Here is a 21340-nt window from a genome sequence, read left to right as displayed (position 1 = left end):
TGATTTCGAAATAATGCGTACTATAGTTTTATATCGCTAAATCAATCATGTATAAATGTGAGTGAATGTATCAAATGCGACAATTAAGACAAATAAGTAAGTCTTAATATATGTTTATACATGACAAAGCATATATTACATGTTTAGTTCTACTTTAATCTGACCGTACTTTTATTTTGACAACATTATATTTCCTGTATTATCCGGCGCGCGTCTGCGCTGTAGGATTTCGACCCGGAAACACGCTTCAAATTGGATTGACAGGTAATGTTTTACTTTATTGTGTGTTAACGTAACATGTATTAACTCATATCGCAATTTAATAATATGTATGTGTAAGTCTTGAGGTAGCGTCAGTAGCATCTGATGCATGGGTGACTGCGAAGTTTTACGTGGGGGGAAAATATGTGTCACTGTATACGTAGAATCGTCCGGACTTTCTGCTGGCAAACGGTCTTATTATATTGAATATGACAGATAGACACTGTCGATTTTGTTGTTGTCTTGAATTTGTGCTGCTGAGCGATCTTTTGGCCTCATCTATGTGGTCGAGAGATCAGCAAGAGTGCACTGAATGGGAAATAATCAATTTTCACCCGAACTTCCTGGGCTTAAATTTAGCCCGAACTCAGTTTGTGAATAAATTGAGACGAAATCATTATTTCAGTATTTATACTTTTTGTGACATTTTTGTTTTGTTGTAAGCCATGAGATTTTTGAATTTGTCTTGTTGTCTTGTCTCAATAAAGCTTGGCAAACACTGGACGAGTAAACAGTACCTCCTCCCCACAATGGCTGATTCTGTGACGTCAGATGATCCAAAGTTCTGCTTTGAGGAGGTTCTGAGCACTTTCAAAGTGTGTTTGTCTGAAGACAAAGCTGTCATTCTGGAAAACTACGTGTCTGGTTGGCGAGGTCTTATAAAGTAAGTATAAACCTTCAGGCTTTGTTCGATCTTACTACCCGCTCAGCTTGTTTGTGGCTATTTTTGGCCACTCTAGTTTGTCTGCACAATGTGTAGGTTGGAAAACTCAAAAATGGCATTTTAATGTATTCTCAGTACTACCTTTTTTCTTGGGTTGCTAATACTTGCTCTTTCTGTCATGAGAAATGGAAGCTTCCACTCCTTAAGTTAAATATTCTTCTTCTCTCCATGTTCAGCAGAGGGTCGCTTAATACATTTGGACCATTGGAATGCAGTAAATCACGGGTCCCCAACTTTTTTTTTCGTATTAGGGATCAATTTCAGTCATGTAATTTTTTTTACTGACCGGGTAGAAAGTAAAAAAAAAAAAAACTGTCAGTTCAGAGCACCTTAATGCAGACGAGCTGCTCACACAGACGTGAATGTAACTGTATGGCATGTGTTTTGTTGTAGTTAACAACTTTAACTTCGTTTTGTAAAACAGTTAAACTCGGGTGACGGCAGCTAAAGAGGAAATTTTCGAAACACCCACCCCAACCCCCCAACACACTTTTCCCCCCTATTTGTTAAAACACTTATGACTTGGCAGTGGTAAATTATCTGAATTTTATTTTTCTGAACCCATCCTAGAAAAATAAATAAATAGTATATTTAGAACAGATATAAAATTCGTGATTGTGAGTTAACTAGTGAAGTCATGTGATTGATTACAATTAAAACATTTAATCGCCTAATGCCCCTGATAAAAAAAAAGATTATTAAAAATTAGGAGCATCAGAATCAGACAATTAACATTTTTAATTATAATTAATCGCATGACTTCAATAGTCATTCACGATTAATCACAAATTTTTATCTGTTCTAAATGTACAATAAAAAAATTCTAGGTTTTCATACTCTTAACAAAAGTGGGGAAAAATGTGAAACTGATCGAAATAGTTAAAATTAATTCTTGACGTCTATAGCCGTCAATGGCAGTGAATGAGTTAACCACAATTTTTTTTCTTTGCGGCTTGATCGATCGATAGCCCGGTGATGGTCGTAGCCCTTAAACGCCTTTCAGAAGCTAAGAATATGACATGAAATTGCTCCCTTATTCCCAAATTGATTGAAAACATTGATAAATTCAGCTTCCACATTTGATGACATTGACTTGTTCATTGTGTATCTTTGGCAGGTTTTTGAACAGCTTGGGGTCCGTCTTTGGCTTCATTTCCAAGGATGCCAACAATAAGATCCAGATCCTGGTGAATTTGATTAAAGGCGATACGCACTCTCACTACAGGACCGTGCAGTCCATGGTCCGATACGAGCTGGACAACGGACTGGTGGACATCGACAAGCGAGGAAGCCATCCCGAATCGGGCACTCGCACTCTTCTGAGGCTGCATCGTGCGCTCAGGTGGCTGGAACTCTTCCTGGAGCGGCTGAGGGTCAGCACCGAGGACAGCAAGACGTCCGCCATGTGCGCCGAGGCCTACAACGAGTCCCTCGCGCACTACCACCCGTGGGTGGTGCGCAAGGCGGCAGGCTTGGCCTTCTGCGTGCTACCCGGTCGCCCCGCCTTCTTTGAGGTGATGAACGTGGGCCCCCCGGAGCAAGTGGCGGCCGTCCTGGGGGAAGCCGTGCCGCTCATTTCCGAAGTGTACCAGATCACAGAGGAACTTTATGCCAAGAACAACCTGCTCGACTTGCCATAGAAACATGACGACTGGTGACTATTGCTCGGGATTGTGCAATAGCTGCATGGTGGAAACACGTGTTCATTTCTACTGCAATCATTATTATTTTTTATGTGAACTTAAATTGATATCTGGTGGAAGGTTGAAGACTAAAAGCTGCTCATGTTCACCATAACTGCAAAATAGTTTCTAACTTATGTGAAAATGTGCATCTGAGGATTTTCATATCAAATATGCTGGTTTAGCTAAATTGTAGGAAATACTCTGGGAGGTTTGTTGCAGTTGTGGAATAAATACACACACAAATTTACAATGACGTACATTTAATGTTGCTCCACTAATGTCAGTACATTTGTGTCATCAGTTGATTGTAGAAAGCAATTTCGACCAAATGTTTGTAATGTTTTGTGTAGTAGATGTAAAGATAAAAAGCTTGAAGAAAAAAGTACAGCATGGATTCTCATGTTGGATTCTTTACAATGTGTAATCATTCCATTCGAATAAAACAATTACATTTGCTTACAGTGTCAAAGGGTAAAGTCAATTAGCACTGTAGTACCTTGTTTGCGTTTTGCCTTTGTGCTTGACAGAGGTTATAATAAACTTACTGAAATGTAATTGTGCACATAAAACATAATAAAATTACTATGCGGGCTAAATTATTCCACATTTTTTTAATGTAATTAACCGCAGTAACAATGGGGTATTTTATATTTTGCTGATTAATTAAAATTTTTTGTGTTTCTTGTAGAAAAACTCAATTATATTATTTATAGTAATTGTAATATAATTATATGGAGCAGCAGAGTTTTGGCCACAAATTAGTATTTTATTTTCATGTGCACGTATCTGTAGCCACAAGTTATTTTTTTCCTACCCAATGCACAGCCTGCCGTTCCCTGGGGGAGTATTTAATTTATTTGTGCTTTACGTTAACGATTTTGCCATTCTTTGGCCAAATTCAAATAAAACTTCCAAGCACTTTTATATCGATCACGCGTGTGCTGTTTCTCATCCTTTCATGAGCAGCGACGAGACTGTCCAATTCCAAATCGTAGATGGCTCAAGGCGTATGGAGGACCAAAACTGCCAAAATTTAAAAATAAACGACTAAATTAATTAATGACTTAAGTGAAAATAAATACGGATATAAAAAAATTGAATTCAAAAATTAAATTAAAAAATATATATAAATTAATAAAAACATATATATACATGCATATATACACACACTACATTTTTTAAAATTTGTTTTTACAAATATTAAAATTAAATAAACTTATTTATGTATTAATATATATTTTTTTGTTTTCCATTTATATATTTTTAATTACATTTTTGACTTATATTTTTTACATCAGTTTTTATTTTCACTTTATATATATATAAATATAAATATATATATATAAATATATATATATATTTATTTATATATTTATCTTCATTTTTGGCAGTTTTGGTCCTCCATAAGGCAGAGTCAGCAGCGTCATCACTGGTCGTCCTAAGATCTCTGGTGTGCTGTGCTGTAGCTGATGGCAAGGTGGATGATTTATCTACTTAAATACTTATAACTCGCTGAATCCTTGACGGATATAACAACTGGTTGGTTTATTACAATGCTTATTAACGTGGCTATGATTCAGGCTGAAATAAATCGTCCCTAACAAGAAAAATGACAATCGGTTGAGAATTTGAGAGAGTTGAGCAATCTATAGCTATTTAAATGTCTGTGCTCCATTGACATTAGTGTTATGAATACTCGAGCAGCCCTGTTCCAAGATCCTCCGAGCACGCACGAACCATCTAGTGTTTTTGTAGGTATCAGAGCTGCGTATCGACTCTAACTTCCTCAATTGATTCACAAGAGTCCAGTTTGATTCAATTTCGATTTTTTTCCTGAATCGATTCACTTCAATCTGATATCGATTCATTAGAGAACATCAATTCTTCTTAAATGTCAAGGACATGATAAAAACTCCACAAATATTAAATTCCAAAGTAAATTTTACCACGTTATTTATCACTTTTGCGTTACGCAAAACTTGACATCAGCATGGATGACATGAAAATGTTTTCATAATTCTAATTCAATAATTGTAAATATAAATTAAAAAGATTCAGAATTGTCTAAAAGTGCAATAAATCAGGTATTTCAAAAATGTAAAGTAAGAAAATATTTGTCAATTCATGTGAACAGTAATTTCAAGAAAACTAAGATAAAAAAAAAGAGGGCCTTACATTTTTTTATTTTCTTAAGAATTTATGGGAAAAGGAGATATTAAAATAATCAATTCATGGTTTTATGAATCAATATCGGGCTTGAAAACCAAAATCAATTGGATATCAATTAGATTTTTTTTTTAAACCCAGCCCCAGTATCTATGGTCAAAACTGTCCTGCAGACCAGACGGTGACGGAGCTAATAGGCCACGCCCCCTTATGAAGGGGCCAAAGCTCTGATGCATGCAGTTGTGATGATACTTGTTTAATTAAACCCAACATAGGCCTACACTAATAATACTAAAAAAAGTCTCCTCGTCTTTTACACACACGCTATGAACGACGGTGCAGTTGTGTGACATTTACAGAGGGTGTGAAGACAGGTGGTTGCCATGACAACCTGGCTGCCATAGCAACCACAATGACGCCAGAACTGAGGCGCTTTCTGTGGGAAGTGGGAGGAGAATGTGTGCAGATGAATAATTTGAAAATGGAAGCAAAGAAACAAACAACATTGCTGATTGATGTGCTGGACGGATTTAACGAAATCAAAGTCCGAAGGTGTGGCAATTAAGTCGTGACATGTGCCGCCCGATGCCAGCCCATCATCATGCGGTTATAAAGGGTCACGTGGGTCCGGCCGTGATCCCCAGGGCACTTTGACTGTGGACTGTGCAGAGGCCTTGTTTGGGTAGGTGAGGTTTCCATTACAAACATGGATGTGCCGCGCAGGCGCTTCCTGGACTTGGATCTGACCAGTCCAGTATGGCATCCATCGAGTCACGACAGATCAGGACAAGAGGCTGATTTACGTGCTCAATTTCCTGATCCTTACCAAGTCTTCGACTTATGCAAAAACTGAACATTTGCATCATTAATTTGCCAGATGTGTCATTGCTGCCTAAAATATTTGATGCGGCTGTAGAACATTGTTTACTGAACAAACAATTCACTTTAAAAACATAAACCTGAAGTCCCTTTGTTTTGTACTGTCACATTTCTGCATAGAAAATCAGATCTTCGAAAATAAAAGTGACCTAAGTGAGAAGCACAATTTGGAAAGCAAATAACATTTTGTAGCTGTAAAATATATTCATCATGTAAGAAATAAATCTTGAAATATGTCACTTTGTGACATTACGATATTCTGTTCTTTTGAGATGCAGCTGTATTCTTGTTAAAGAGTTAATTTTGTTAGGTATGAAGGCAGCTCAAATTTTGTGACAGGCGTATTTATACCTAAAATATTATTCCGAATGGTACGACCTCAGATGTGTTTGGCTTTGCAATCAGATTTGGTTCAAAATATTTCAGTTCAAATTATCTTTGAGATTTCACATCAGCTCATGCTGTGGCCGAGCCACTTTTTACAAGGGCCAAAAGCGCATTATGCCGGTGTTACGGTCCCGTTACATATGCCATCCTATTTACGGATGTGCTATGACAATATAGAATAGCTAATGTTGTAGTTAAAGAAAAGCTACGCAAAACGAATGCTGATTATTTGGAGTCTCAGCTTTGTCTAATTGGGTCACTGAACTGTTTTGAACCTCAAAAGGACAGGTGAACAAAAAATTGGACGGATGTGACATGGAAAGGAGTTTTTGTTTGTTTACTTTCACTAAACAAGTAAAAGTCTGTTGTCACTTAGAAATTTGTGACCTGCATATGGACAGATGGGTAACTTGAGTGTTTGCAGGCTTGGGAGGAACAAAGACAAGCTTGATGCCTGGAGATCATTTGGGTGTGCCATTTTTTGGAGAGACTGCAGTTAGCTGTATACTTGACCAGAATAAAATCTTTCCCAACTAATAAGAATGTGTCAAAAAGTTTTTTTCATCATCTACCCAGCACTGCTCAGCAGCAACTCCGTAGAGTCGCTTCGACGGACAACACCGCAGCCGGACAACCAGAGATGCCAAATCCAGGTCCAGAAAGTAAAAACCCTGCCAAGGTTTGGCTTTAGCCTCAGGAACTAGTTAGCTAGCTCCTCCATTAGTGCTGGTTTACCTACTAGGGAGCTAGCTAGCTAGCTAGCACTGGGGGCTAAAGCCAAACTGTGGCAGGGTTTTTACTTTCTGGACTTTGGATTTACCACCTCTGCAGACAACCATGTGCTCTTACACTCGTGCCCAGCCGAAACGAATGAACCGGCCGTACGGGACTTTTCCTGAACTTCCTGATGGCCAACGCCTCTGGTTAAAATCCAGTTTTGACAGAATGAACCAGAACACAGTTTAAAGGTAACAATATGGTTGTTGTATTTATCAAAATAGATTTATCACAACAATATTCAAATGCCACGTAAATATCCAAGTATGAAAAGAAAACGAAACAACACTGCAAACAATGGAGAACCAAATTAAGCACACTTGGTTAGAACAGTTGGCGCAGCAGTTTTATAATAAATGAAAAAAGTGCATCTTAAACAAACCTTGCTGCACAGCAAACACCTTGTAAACAACAAACGTGGAAGGCTCAACAGCAGTTGAGCTGCTTTTCCATTTCTTCAACATTCTCTGTGTCAAGTTTGGGGATTCTCTTGCCTAGGGTATCGAGAGAGAGGAAAAAGAAAGTGTCAACATCCTGGTGTTTACTGTACATTCTTGACATTGAGGGCGCGGGGGAGTAAAATGTACCAAAATGCATCTCAATTTGTCTGATGACGTCCATGCCGTACTTGCTGTCCACCATGTTGATGGCGAAGCCGCGCCTTCCAAAACGTCCCGTGCGGCCGATCCGGTGAAGGTACGTCTCGTTATCGGCGTTGCCTTCCATGTCCACAGGGAGGTCAAAGTTCACCACCACAGATACCTGTTCCACATCGATGCCTCAAAACAAAACAAGCAGAATTTTGAAACTTATATTCAAATATATTAAACTCATGACATTATTGACCAGTTAGGTTGCTGTTGGCAAAAGCATCCGGTGATTTTATTTTATTTTTTAAACCTTTGCACAGGAGACATTTGTGAGTTTACAAATCACGAGTATAAACACAAATAGCCATGCCCAGCTTATCATTCTTTGATGCTGTGAAGCATCTGTCAGGCATCTAAAAGGACATTTAAAGTATTAACGTCAACATTCCCTTCCAAATGTGCAACAGTGGGTGAGGATTTTTTATTTATTTTTTTGCTGTAGAATGGAATCATTTGGCTTTTGTTTCAAAAGATGAAAATGAGAAAAGAGCGACAGTGGCCTCCTCCTGGATCTCATACACAACTTAGACAAAAGCTTGATTTATAAAGAAACTTAAAAAAAAAGATGAGTTAAATTTACTTATTGTGTGTAAATGTGTGTAAATATATATAAAACTAATACTCAATCAGTCTTTAAGCTACAAAAAAGAGCCATACGAGTTATTATTCACTCAAATTACATTGAACCAACAAATCCGTTATTCATTAAATGAAATATTCTCAAATTTTATGACCTAGTCGAACTTAACAGCACACATAATGTATAAAGTAACCAACTTTGCCACAGTATTCAGAAGTTGTTTGAAATCAAAGGCTACGTTCACACTGCAGCCAAATGCGACGCAGATCGAATTTTTTTTTTTTGCCCAAATGAGACCTGTATCTGACATTTTTATGTCAGTCTGAACGGCTCAATTCCCATGGTCACTTTCATATGTGGTCCTAGATCGGATATGTATCGGAATTTTTGCAATGCGACCGCGGTCTGAACGGCCAGGTCGCATATATCCGACCTCGACGTCATCAAAAGTCCAATATGCGCTCCGCGGGGGCATTAAGCTTGATTTAGGCTTGACGCATCCGCGAGGTCCACACGGCTCGGGAGACTAAGGTGAATCGGCAAAGTTGTTTCGAGTAACAGTTGTGACTTTATATTTAACTTCAATTTAATCCCACTTGAAACATTAAGTAGAAAGATGATATTTGTGGTGGTGATATTAGTAATTTAGCCACGCAGACGGCTCATTTATTATGCGCGGCAATGACGTGACGTCATCGTTGGGGAGAAGAAGAAAAAAAAAAGGAGAGGTCTCCGTGTGATGAGGAGCTCAAACAGGCTTGCCTCATTTTCACAAAATATTATTTCTACCTCCTCCTGCATCACTCCTCTGTAGATATGAGACGGTAAAAATACGAGTCCCGATGACAGATTTATAAAAGTCCGTGGCCCTGACACGCTGGACCGTACGCATTTACTACCGCAAACAGCGTTGTGACGCATCTTCTTCTGCGCATGCGGGTCACTTTGGGGATGCATTACGTCCACAAAGCAAACAGACCAAGGTCGCAATTAATAGGTAATGTGAACGCTTACTCAATAAAATCAGATTTCACCCAAAAATCGGAATTGAGCATTAAGAGGTGCAGAGTGAAAGTAGCCAAAGAGGGCTGCTGCTATGGGTTAAGGGGCACAAGTGACTTAAAAAACAAACAAAACAATAAGAACAACAAATAAAGCAAATATGTGTTTCTGTTAAAGGGGTTAATTTGTGGAACAATTATGAAACTGAACCACTTGCTATGTTCAATAAGAGGTTTAAAAATATATAAATCAGGCATAAATAAAATGAATATGAATATTATGTATGTACAGTGACGTGCAGTGAGCTTCTAGGTTTGGGTATGCAAATTGAGACACACACCAATTACAATTTGTGTGTCGGCAGACGAGTGTACAACGTATCCTAGGGTGATCATATTTTCATTTCCCAAAAAAAAGAGGAAACTGTGCCTGACCTCGGAGATACTTGATACTCAGATACAAGATGCCATATATTTAAATAAAAAAACATCACTCTCTTTTGAAGTCTTACATTTTTTGCTCCGCAATCTTTTTTTTTTTCGAGCGGGGTTCGTACCCATCGCCTCCGGTGCAGCAGCTCAACACTTGCCGCTCAGCTAAAGTTCTGGGCCACCGTCAAATAGTGCGCAGTCTGCCAGCCACAGTAAACGTTGCAGCGCGCACTGCCTCCCATTTGCCACACAACGAAAAATAGACAATTTCAAACCCGCCCGGACGCCCAGAAAGAATGTAATAAAGTGAATATATTTCCCTGTAAAACAGCCGAATTGCCTACAAAATCAAGCTAGCAATAGCAATGCCAAACATCATATGAAGTGAAACAGCCAGTTAATCGAAGCACATCCACAAAGTCCTTTTGTATTATTCTTTGTGAAAAGTATGAATAAATCTTTGTTCCTTACTTTGCTGAAGATCCGGTAGCTAAACCGTTGGTCTCGCATCCTTCAAAAGATGGCATTTTCCCTCAAAGGAAAGGCGTAAAAATAGTTTTATATTCTCCAGAGTGGCGTCATTTTACCACTTTGCTGTGCACCAAGTGTGTTTTGAATTCAGGAATGCACATAGGAATAATACAGCGACGTCAAAAAGTGTTTGTTGGGTCATTATTTTTGCCAAGAAATGTAATCCATAAATCATACAAATTTTCAATGATTGAACCAGATTGACGAGTGTCCCAGAGACTGTCAACCTTACTTTTCTTGGGGTCTCTTTCAACTTCCAATCTATCACATCTAGATTTACCCCCCACCTACATTATTTTCTATAAGAAAAAAGTGGAGGTTGACCAGCATTCCTGAGCGGATTATGCTCAACCTTAGCGTTCCGAGTAAATTAACCATCAAAGACCAACCTAAATATGCATTTCCCTTAAAAATGACAGTAAAAGCAGTTTGGCACGGGACTTGTTTCTCTTACCCCTGGAACAAACGTTGGTGGTCACAAGCACCTTCTCTTTGCCATCTCGGAAGCGTTCAATGATGCTCGCTCTCTGCACCACAGTTAATTCCCCACTCAGCAGCGCCACACAGTGGCCTTCCTTGGTCAGGTTAGCAGACAGCCAAGATGCCATCTTTCGAGTCTGCACGAGGAGAAATTACATTTACATAAAAAAAGAACCTATTTTATCATTCCATGCAGCAACAACATTTGTGTCCCAACCTATAGTGAGCCAAGTCATTTCTGATATACATGAAGAAAAAATTCACAGTGCAGCACCAAACAAAAATGATTGTGTTAAGTCTCTCATAATTTGCAAGATCCGCCGGGCCTGTTGCTCTTCTTTTGTATGAATCACAAAAGTTGCATATGCAGGTTAATTTCGGGGGTCACCGATACGGGGTTCACGGGCACCAGGTAGCCAAGGACCACACGAGTAACCAACATGCCTGTTCTAAAAATATATCATCAGCGATGGGACACTGATAGGAATATTGTAAAAGAGATCAATTGAAAATTCAATTAACATTACATTTGTTTGTTTTTTCTCAGATGTATGTATCAAACTTGCAACCCTTTGCAGTAATCTGTCCCCAAAAAGTAGCTCTTTGTTTCAAAAAGGTTGGTGACCCCCTCGGTCCATTGTTCCTCCTGCCATCTAGTAGAAGAGCATTTACTGGTAATCGTTCGGCCTGTCACTGGCATAGATAGATGAACAAAGACAGGGGCATTGCAATCATTTTCACAAGTGGGGGTGGACAAAATTGGTCAGGCGTAAGCTGCCATTTCTGAGCTAATCATCATCCTACCACATTGAACAACTCCTTTTCTAAGAATTAAGCTTCTGGTTGAGTTGACACCAAAACAAGAAAGCATAATAAAACAGAATAATTCATCATTCAACTCACTTCAAGCTTCAGTATGTATTAGTAGTTTTCCACCACAAAAAGGAAATCTAGTTATACACACGTATGATTTGTTTGGCAAGTGACGTGTATGTACTAACTTAGTTCATAATTAACTCATTCGCTCCCCAAAACATATAAATATGTTCTATTTTAAACGTTTTAAGTCTCCCAAAGACGTATTTATGTTTTTTTTTTTATGTAAGAGCATACAGAAGGCTTTGATGCAGCCTCTCAACTGCAGAGAACAGTTGAAGAAATGGTAGTTATTACAAAACAGTCAGCAGGTGTCAGCAGAGCAAAAGAGATCAACCAGGGCCATGTTGAAAAAAGCTAATTTACCCACAGTTCTAAATCACATTTGTGGATAATGATGAAATTTAGCTATATTCTAACGCTAATTGTTGCAAAAAGGAAACAGATAGAAATACTTTTTTTCTGATAAAAGAAGAGTCTCTAATCTGTCTTTCGGTAGGTTCCATGATTTTATAGAAATAGAACACAATATTCTGTGGGCCTTGCAAAATTAGTCAAAATCCAGTAAAACAGCCGGGAGTGAAGGGGATTGCTTCAGTAAAAAATGCCTGGGAGTGAATGAGTTAAGTAGAGAAAATGCACATACACGCTATATGTTTGGTTACAGTGCAAGACTTACATGACAGAAGATTATGGCCTGGGCCACAGTCATACTCCCATACAGGTCGCAAAGTATTGTGAACTTGTCCTCCTTGGTACGGCAGAGGACATAAAACTGCTTGATGGTGTCCAGAGTCTCCTCCTCACGGCGCAGCCGGATGATGTTGGCCTCGGGAACAATCACCTCCGCAAACCTCCACACTGCCTCCTCAAAGGTCGCAGAAAAGAAGAGCATCTGGCAGTCTTTTGTTAGCTGCCTGCATTAGCATGGAGCAGGAGAAAAAAAAACATTTTAATGTGTTGAGGTATACTGTGTTCAAGGTTAATTTATTTCCCCAAGGTTCAGATATTTTCCCAGTTTTAACAAGTATTTGTGGGCTCTTTTCTTAAAAATGCATTTCTCTTTGAAGAATGGAGAATGAAGCAATATGCAGTCGGACCACACTTTGTGTTCTTGCAAAAGCAAACCTTTTTCAAAATGTCTGAACAGAAAACATGCTACAACGTCAACTTTAAGACAATACTGAGTATAAATGCATGTGCATGTACTATCAGCCCTATGTAGACAAAGTAAACAAAAACATGTTTTAAAGGTCCCATAGTATGAAAATGAACTTCAGTGGGGGTTTCTATCAATAATACGCATCCCCGGCCTGTCTACAATCCAACCAGGTATGAAAAAAGTCCATCTGCGACTTCTTTAGCTTTCTCCTCCTCTCTAAAATGTGTGTTTCAAACGGGCAGATTAAACTTCCTGTAAACTGTAAATTATTTTTTTCTGTTAATTGACGAATCAGATTAAAACAAACATTCTATCCAAATGCCCATCCTTTTATTATATAAAAAACAGGGCAGTATTTTAAATTGACTGCAGAAAATGCATTATGATTCAGTTTGGTCTATAACAAAAGGGGCAGGGGACACAACACTGCACACAGACTGCTGGTTAGAGTTGAAGCATGCCTTTGAAGATTGGGTCTATTCATCCTACTGTATTTATTTGACTGTAATGTTCCTGACCTGTGGATGCGGACGCTTTGGTCACGATGACCCTGAGTGGCAATCATCACGTCAGCCTCATCCAGGACAAACATGGTTATCTTCTTGGGATCAATGACTTTAAATTTGTAGCACCAGTCCAGGATGGTGCCCGGTGTTCCTACGACAATCTGCTCCTGCAAATGACTGCCTCGCTCCACTGGGCAAAACACAAGTGAAAAGGCCTACTCTTTGATTTCTCACACAAGCGCAGAGACGGTGACCTAGACTTTCTTACCTTTGTTGCCTCTAATACCATATGCCAGCTTGATATCAGGACAGTGTTTGCCCATCTGCTCCATCACCTGACCAATCTGCAGGGCAAGCTCGTATGTAGGTGCAATACAAAGAGCCTAGGGAAAAGGGGAAAAAAGCTTTGGCAAACACAGTCAACAAATGAACATAACAGGTCACATGGCTTACCTGAGTCCACTTGTGGGCTGTGTTCACGTGGCTGAGCATGGCCAGAGAAAAGGCAGCAGTTTTGCCTGTGCCCGACTGTGATTGGGCAATCAGATTCTGAGGTCTGGAAGTAAAGGAAGGAAAAAAGTACAAGTGTTATTTTAAATTCTTTAAAAACAATCTCAGCCCCGTCCAAATAAAATCTGAGATTTGAGTCATTTAGAATTGCTTCTCTAAAGGCCTAGATACTCCAATCCACTGTCGGCCAAATGTGACCGACGCCGACCCCCTGTGGCGTCGGCACGTCGCGTAGAAAAATAATAATAATAATGCATCAGATTTATATAGCGCTTTTTTAGACACTCAAAGACACTTTACAATGGAATCGATACATTATTCATGCACTCACACATTCACACTGTGGTGGCGGTAAGCTACTTAAGTAGCCACAGCTGCCCTGGCGCATGCTGATGGATGCGTGGCTGCCAGTGTGCGCCGACGGCCCCCCCCGACCACCACCAAACATTTGCACCTTCCATACACCAATGTGAGTAAAATGATGTAAATACACACCACACTGACACAGACTATTACGTACCTTCAGCGCATGCGCGAGAAGTAAATCCCCAACGTACCATCTGCCGCGGCAGTCATTATTCCTAAAATCAACCGGAAACCTCTTTACGGGGGCGGGATATAAAAACGTAATCAACTCATACCGGTGTTGACAGCGAAAGTGAAAACGGGCGTTGGAACAAGCTTCGTCCCCTTCTCGTTCACAAACGCATGGATGTAATCCGTTGTGGCGTATTCCGGACCCTGTCGACTCCTGGCTGCTACAGATCGTCGGCTTACCCAAAAAGCTTCGGCCGTGCTGCCGCGTTTTGGACGCGGTGCCGACCTCCAGCTTCTGAAGGAGCTTCCTCGAAACCGCCAGACGGAAGGGCCATGCACCCCTGCTGCTCTCACAAGGATCGCGCTGTTAAATGCGCAGTCTTTGACAAACAAAACGTTTATTTTGAGGGAGTTTTTCCTTTCCAACAACTTGGATTTCCTCTGCCTGACGAAGACCTGGACTGTCGCTGGTGAATCCATCGCTATGATTGAATTATTACCGCCTGGCTGTGCTTACTTAAACGCTCCAAAAACGTCGGCCGAGGTGGATGAACGGCGACTATTTAATAAAAACAAAAACTAATTTAAATGTTAACGATGTCTATTTACCACATCGATCACAGGCTGTGATTCACAGTTGAAGCCACCTTCTTTGAAGTCGGCCAAACTGTCACTGTGCTGTGTTGTTTACCGACCTCCAAAATACAATAATTTTTTAAACGACTTTGCAAATCTTCTTGCTGAAATCATTCTGAAATACGATCATATCCACTTTATGGGAGATTTTAATATTCATGTGTGCTGTCCTGAAAAACCACAAAGTTGAGTTGAGTACTGTTTATCCGCATTGTCACTTGCTCTTCTTGCCCCGTGCGCTGATTCGCTAGCTAACAGCCAATCGCAGTGATCAAATGCCCCAGACGCCGATTCAACGATGTCCCAATTTTTTTTTAGTAGTAGTTATGTTTATTACTGTTATTGTTTTGTTTTTATTCTTTTTCATGTTCAAATAAACTTAAACTTAAAACCCAAAGATAGACGAAAATATGTTATTCCACATTTAATCAATGAGACGCCAAAGACTTGTATGCCTCCTGGCGCTAATCAGAAAAAAAAGATGCAACGTTACGTCATAAACAGGTGTAATCTTACTTTTCTCTACACGTGATGTTACTGTCGAGAGATCAGTAAGCTTTCATTTTTATACATTTGTTATTTATTTATCGGTCTATAATGATAAATTGAGTGATTAAGACTGGATGGACTTTTGTTTGTGTTTTACAGACTTACAGCATAATATATACTTATGTTGACACCACACCGGTGTGGCAGAATTATGTTGTCAGAGTATAAGTTTGTACCTGTAATTTTAGTAGATAAACGGATATGATATTGTTTGTTGTAATAATGTATTTTTTGTTGAAAACTACTTTAGAAAACGACCTTGCAAAAAATAAATCAGTAATTAAATCCAAATTGCTATTCAGGGGAAAAAAAAAAAATTCCAATTAGATTTTCCATAATTGTTCACATCTAAAACCTCATATATTGTAAAAGTGTAAAAATGGACTCACGGTTGTGCCAGCATCATCGGTAGAGCTTTCTCCTGGATCATGGAAGGCCTGTTGAAGCCCATGCCATAGACCCCTATCAACAGGTCCTGTTTCCTATTCATGCAAGAAAAAAATAAATAAAAAATTACATTCTCCCCAAGAAAGGAGTGGGGGTAGTGTGATGAACGATGGTTACTACTGGTCCAACTCTGTACACCCATCACTATGGGTGGGCCATAGGGAAACATTTCAGGTAAATTACTCTGTACTTTCTATTTTTGCTTGAAATTTAAACAAAGTCAAAATGTAACATTTCAGATTTAAGAAAACTATTTACTGTAGAAAATAGGGAGTTATTTACTTGTTTATTAATGTTAAAGTTTTTATTTAACTTTTTGAAGACATTCTAATGACCCTGTGAGGTCTCTGAACTTTTTGTTAGAATTTTAAAACTAAGATGTCTATTGACCAAGTTATTAAAAAACAAAAAATATATATTTTACACATCTTAAAAGTTGTTGTTCAATAAACATACATTAAAAAAAACAACAACAAATTTAATAGGTTGAGTTTGTATTTTTATTTACATTTTGACACCACAATTTTCCCTTTTAGTGAAAATGAATATCGGTTCTTAATATTGGTTATATGCCTATGTGACTTAATCGTATCGGCCGGGGGGAAAAAAACAAAAACAAAAAAAACTCGAATTGTTCGGTCTCTAGCATGATTCTCTCAAAATTAAGTTTATACATCATTTTATCATAGTAGCTATTTTATGTGGTGCAGTAACTTGCTTATCACCAAGACATTAAACATTTAAGGAAACAGTGGTGTTATTATTTTTTATCGGCCAGTGCAAGATATGTATTGTAAAATGACTATTTTTTTAATAATAAAATTAATAATTTTTAAAAAAATAATTAACTACAATTAACCACAAACACTAGCGCACGAGCGCATGAGGATTGCACGAGCCGCACCAGCCCCCCACCCCCTAAGTTATAGGAGCTTGCTTCTAGCAAGATATAGTGAGGGAGAAAAGAGAGAAAATTTTCAAAAAGAAAAAAAGGCAGGTGAGAAGGAAATGTGTGATGCCGAAAAAATAAGATGGAAGAAAATAAAAATGCTTCATGAAAGTGCAACCAAATGTGCAAACATGATGGAGCTTTTTAGTGGAGGAAGGGGGCCCCAAGATGCTGAGGCAGGTTCCAGCAGCACGTCGACAGGTAGGCCCGGTGGAAAGCACATTTAATATGGCTAAATATTAGACCAAGTCCATACATTTAATGCAAATGATTTTGTTATGGAGCATTATTGATTGATTGTTGTTGCAATGCTCACCATCCAAATATCATCAAGACCTACATCTGTTATTTGATCACATCACAGTTGGCAGTTAAGGAATGTTTCCATATTATTTGATATGTGGACAAATTAGCTGGATTACTTTCACATAAGCACGTGTGTGTGTGTGTGTGTGTGTGTGTGTGTGTGTGTGTGTGTGTGTGCGAGAGAGATATGTGTGTGTTTTTTTTCTTACATCGATTGCTATGGGTATTAAGAACGCAATAGTTGAAATTATTATGATTATATATACATTTATCATTAGCAGCAGAAACATCAGCTGTTAAGGCCGCTAGAGGAGGTATTGAAGGACTGGGTGACTCCAGTCATGGTGGTGAGGAGGTGGTGCCGTTCTTAGAGGAGGAGGAGGACGGGGAAGGTGTGTTGGCCTCATTGAAGGAGGAGGTGGAGGAGAAAGAACGAAATGAAGCAGGAGCTACTAATAAGCAGACTTGTACAAGCTATGACCTCCACAGATCAGTGTGCTGTGATAATAATGTCACTGATGTGCTCCATGACAGGCTCGTTGGTGTGGTGGACTGTGTGTCATCAATTTGTCATCATTATAATTTGTACTATGCATGTATGTGATTTGACTGCCTTTGATAAAATTTAGCTAGTAGCTACTATTGCATTCAACTGCACGAGAATTTTAATTATTCATTTATTTTACATTTTCACTTTTATGGAGTGTGCCTTATTTTTACATCGATATCTGCACCACTTGGTTACATAAAGTTTCTGGATTTTGTTGACTGAGCTTCTAAATAACCCACTTCTGATGTTAAAGGTTTTGAAAAGTAGTTCACATTTTAGTACAGTGGCTTGGTTAATTCTATTTGAATGTCACCGATAAGCAGTGATGGCAAACTCGAAACTGTGTTTCGGTACGTACCGGAATGCAAGCGGAACTGTTCCAAGACCTGCTTCAGAATAACAATGTCACGTGACTGCTCTATTCCGCGTTCACCTTCTCTCACAATAAATTAAGTAGAGTATATTTTGCAGTGAGAAAAAAAAATAATAAAAAAAGAAAAGAAAAGGAAAATAGAATGAAAAACCAATGATCCCAGTCTAAACAGAGTAAACTCTACACTTGGAAGACAGTAAAATATATAACAACATAAACACAGGGTGACACACAAAAAAAGGTTATCACCTAAACTTGAATAATTTTAGAAATAATTAATCAAATTGTTTTATTTTTCAGATTTACCAAGAAGAATTAATGTTCTAAGAGTCCACCAAATATGACCTTTGAGATGCCATGGACTACTGAGGAAAATACATTTATAGTTGAGGCATATTTTCATCTGAAGTCTATCCACGCAGCTCAATTGCAATTCAAAGAACGGTTCGATGTCGTGAATTTCCTGCCCACTCAATGATCTGCAGATGTGTCAACAAGTTCAAAACCCATGGGACTGTGCATAACCTCAATGGTAAAGACACCAACAGACAGCTGTGCGATCAAAATTCGCAGCACAGACTCCCGGTTGATTCCAAGCTCCTGACTTCGCCGACGCACAGACTTGCTTGGGCTGCGGACAACAGTCTCAGACTGCAGCAACGTTGTGTGCTATCCTTGATGATTTCGGTCATCCAGAATGTGATTATATATATATATAAAAATAATTATTTCTGTATTTATTTATTTCATGCTCCTGTGTTGCAGCGTTTCATGAATTTTCTTTATCTGTCAAACTCACCCGTTAAAGTTAGTGGGCGGGGCTGATTCACTCAAATCTTGTCTAATTGACTGCTTCGGTCTGAAGAGGTTAGAAAAATGGCGTCTACGGTGATGGATTTTTTTTTTTCACTAAAGTACAGTTTTGACTTGTAGGTGTTTTCATTGAAGAGTGAATTGCTTCTGAGGCATAGTTCTCATAATGTCCCGCCTCGACTCTCGCGAGATCTCGCATTTCTTGTAGGCGGTCACGTCACGCTAACGGCTCCTCATGAATGTCACGAGAATAAATAGTATGCGTGTATAGAGCCGCGGCAGCCTTGGCTCAATAAGACTTGTTGTCCCCTCAGGAAGCAATTCCGACACAAAAGCGAGTGGCCCTGTACTTCCAACTTCCTTTTACCGAGCGGGGTCACATTACTACAGGAAATGCGAAAAAAGTTACTTCCATGTCTCAAAAAGCACCTCATGAGAGCGTAAATCTGAGTCTAAAAGTAACGCACCTATTGAGGTCAATAGAGCCCCCCAGCCTATCGAATTGTGCTTACTAGCTACTCACTCTGCATCAATTCATTATTCTGAAATTGATTTGCCTCGACTTGGTGAGCAGGGTGACCAATTAGGTGTTAGGACCTGCCCACCAAACTTTGATGGGTGAGTTTGACAGATAAAATAAATTAATTAAACGGCGCAATGCAGTGACCATGAAATAATTAATTAAATAGAGAAATATATATATATATTTACAAATAATTGATTTATTTAATTCCATATTTAATTAATAAATGAAACATTTAATTAATTATTTACCCATTTATTTAATGTTGTATACATTTATCTAATTTTGGCACTTTTGGTCCTCCATAGAAATCGAGTCTGACCTTTATGTAGAGAATATATATATATAAATATATATATATATATATATATATATGTTTTTTAAAGAAGAAGAAAAAGCTCTGGTTGTGTGGACAGACTCACAGGCGCAGCTCTTCGAAGGTCTTGACCGAGAACAGCGGGGACATTGGGTCCCGCTGCAGGACCTCAACCTCGTGTCGACCACTCACAAGGGCGCAACGGATTAATTTGTTGAGCAGGGACGCTTCAGCCGGGTCCACTTTGTCACCTTCCCACTTTCCCCGCTGTTCACTCTCGTCCTTTTCGAGGTTTCCTGAACAGTCGCCAGATTAAATAAATAAATCAGTCAACTTTATTTATATAGAGTCCTTAATCACACAAGAGTCTCAAGGGGCTTCACATGCCCTCAGTTGACAAATATCAACGACATCCCCTAATCGAACTACAAGAGGGCAAGGAAGAAAAAAAAAAAACATGTGGCGAAATATGAGAAACCTTGAGAATAGACCGCAAATGTGTTCATCGCCCTTCCAGACGAATGTATGCCGAATGGGTAATTGTTAGCTGATGAACAAACAAGAGTGGAAAATAAATTTCATATACCGTTTACATCTCTGGGGATCCACGAACGATTAGCTACACCCATCTTCTTTGTGGGCTCAAACTGTTGAGAAAAAGTTGAAATTAGTTTTCATATGTTACGAAAGTGCGAACCAAACTAAAAGCTAGCCCTCATTAAGCTCCCATTAGCCGCCCTAAAAATCACCTGCTCGTGAGTAGAATTCGCCTCCTGGATGTCTGCCTCGAACGCCCACGAGTCCTTGAACATTTTACAATATTTTTGCACTTATTTTATGGTGAAACAAGCCGGAGCCTTTTAGCAAAAGTTTGATGGTTGGTGTGGCCTAATGTCCAGTGAGCGACGTGACAAGCACGGTTTGTAGAGTAACGCCAGCAGTGACGTCATGCAGCAGACAAATTTGGCTTTGGGAGGACCCAGCCGAAAGACCTTAATTTTGTGTTCTCATTTTGGTGTTTTTAATATTTCTTAGTTTAAGACCCCTGGCATTTTTTATTTTTTTTTCATTTCCCCCCCTTTTCTTTTACTGTTATTGTGAGGTTGTTGTGTACTGTGATGATGATTGTTTGCTTAATGTTTGCCATGCTTTTTCAATGTATTAAATAAAGCAATAAAAAAAAGGGGGAGGACCCAGCCTATCTTTTGTAATTGTGAGCTTTCCTTACCGAATTTTTTTTTTTTTTTTTTACTATCTATGTATGTGTATATATATATATATATGTCCGCCTCCCAGTGCAGAGGGTGTGAGATCGAGTCCGGGCTTTGGCCTTCCTGGGTGGAGTTTGCATGTTCTCCCATGTTTACGTGGGTTTTTTTCCGGGTATTCCTGTTTCCTCCCACAATCCAAAGACATGCATGGCAGGTTAATTGAACACTCCAAATTGTCCACAGGTGTGATTGTGAGTATGGTTGTTCGTCTCTGTGTGCCCTGCAATAAATAGGCTGGCATCCAGTTCAGGGTCTACCCCGCCTACTGCCCGAAGTCAGCTGGGATAGGCTCCAGCAACCCTTGTGAGGAAAAGCAGTTAAGAAAATGGATGGATGGATATATATATATATATATATATATATATATATATATATATATGTATATATATTAAGGGTAGGAATCTTTGAATGTCTCACGATTCGATTCTGATTTTTGGGTCTGCGATTCGATTTAGAATCTATT

At 39.0% G+C, this 21340-nt stretch overlaps 2 protein-coding genes across 2 annotated transcripts; one reads left to right on the top strand and one right to left on the bottom strand.

The window, feature by feature from the left end:
- The first annotated feature begins 225 nt into the window (after window positions 1–225).
- Window positions 226–3126, top strand: cptp (ceramide-1-phosphate transfer protein). Its single transcript, XM_086069816.1, has 3 exons — window positions 226–264; window positions 750–925; window positions 2103–3126. Exons 2-3 carry the CDS (start codon window positions 792–794, stop codon window positions 2623–2625), a joined length of 657 nt encoding a protein of 218 aa, XP_085925942.1. The 5' UTR covers window positions 226–264; window positions 750–791; the 3' UTR covers window positions 2626–3126.
- A 3937-nt stretch (window positions 3127–7063) lies between these two features.
- On the bottom strand, window positions 7064–20559 carry LOC147179261 (ATP-dependent RNA helicase DDX19A-like). The gene is made up of 11 exons (XM_086069609.1): window positions 20356–20559; window positions 20193–20253; window positions 19713–19902; window positions 15719–15811; window positions 13551–13653; window positions 13366–13480; window positions 13110–13287; window positions 12109–12346; window positions 10528–10690; window positions 7467–7658; window positions 7064–7373 (listed from the first exon to the last, which is right to left on the bottom strand). Exons 1-11 carry the CDS (start codon window positions 20416–20418, stop codon window positions 7306–7308), a joined length of 1464 nt encoding a protein of 487 aa, XP_085925735.1. The 5' UTR covers window positions 20419–20559; the 3' UTR covers window positions 7064–7305.
- Window positions 20560–21340: the final 781 nt, after the last annotated feature.

This window comes from Leptonotus elevatus, chromosome 2 (assembly GCF_054856555.1).
Source record: "Leptonotus elevatus isolate MCC_2025b chromosome 2, RoL_Lele_1.0, whole genome shotgun sequence".
Lineage (NCBI taxonomy): Eukaryota > Metazoa > Chordata > Actinopteri > Syngnathiformes > Syngnathidae > Leptonotus > Leptonotus elevatus.
This window is presented reverse-complemented; position numbering and strand designations above follow the sequence as displayed.

Excerpts from the sequence above, each read along its gene's own strand:
- cptp (XM_086069816.1), top strand. The coding sequence starts at position 792 with ATGGCTGATTCTGTGACGTCAGATGATCCAAAGTTCTGCTTTGAGGAG. Across the intron at positions 926-2,102 it reads GGTTGGCGAGGTCTTATAAA|GTTTTTGAACAGCTTGGGGT; the intron begins GTAAGTATAAAC and ends TATCTTTGGCAG.
- LOC147179261 (XM_086069609.1), bottom strand. The coding sequence starts at position 20,418 with ATGTTCAAGGACTCGTGGGCGTTCGAGGCAGACATCCAGGAGGCGAAT. Across the intron at positions 15,812-19,712 it reads ACCTTCGAAGAGCTGCGCCT|GAAACAGGACCTGTTGATAG; the intron begins GTGAGTCTGTCC and ends TTGCATGAATAG. Across the intron at positions 13,288-13,365 it reads TGGTATTAGAGGCAACAAAG|TGGAGCGAGGCAGTCATTTG; the intron begins GTAAGAAAGTCT and ends TGTTTTGCCCAG.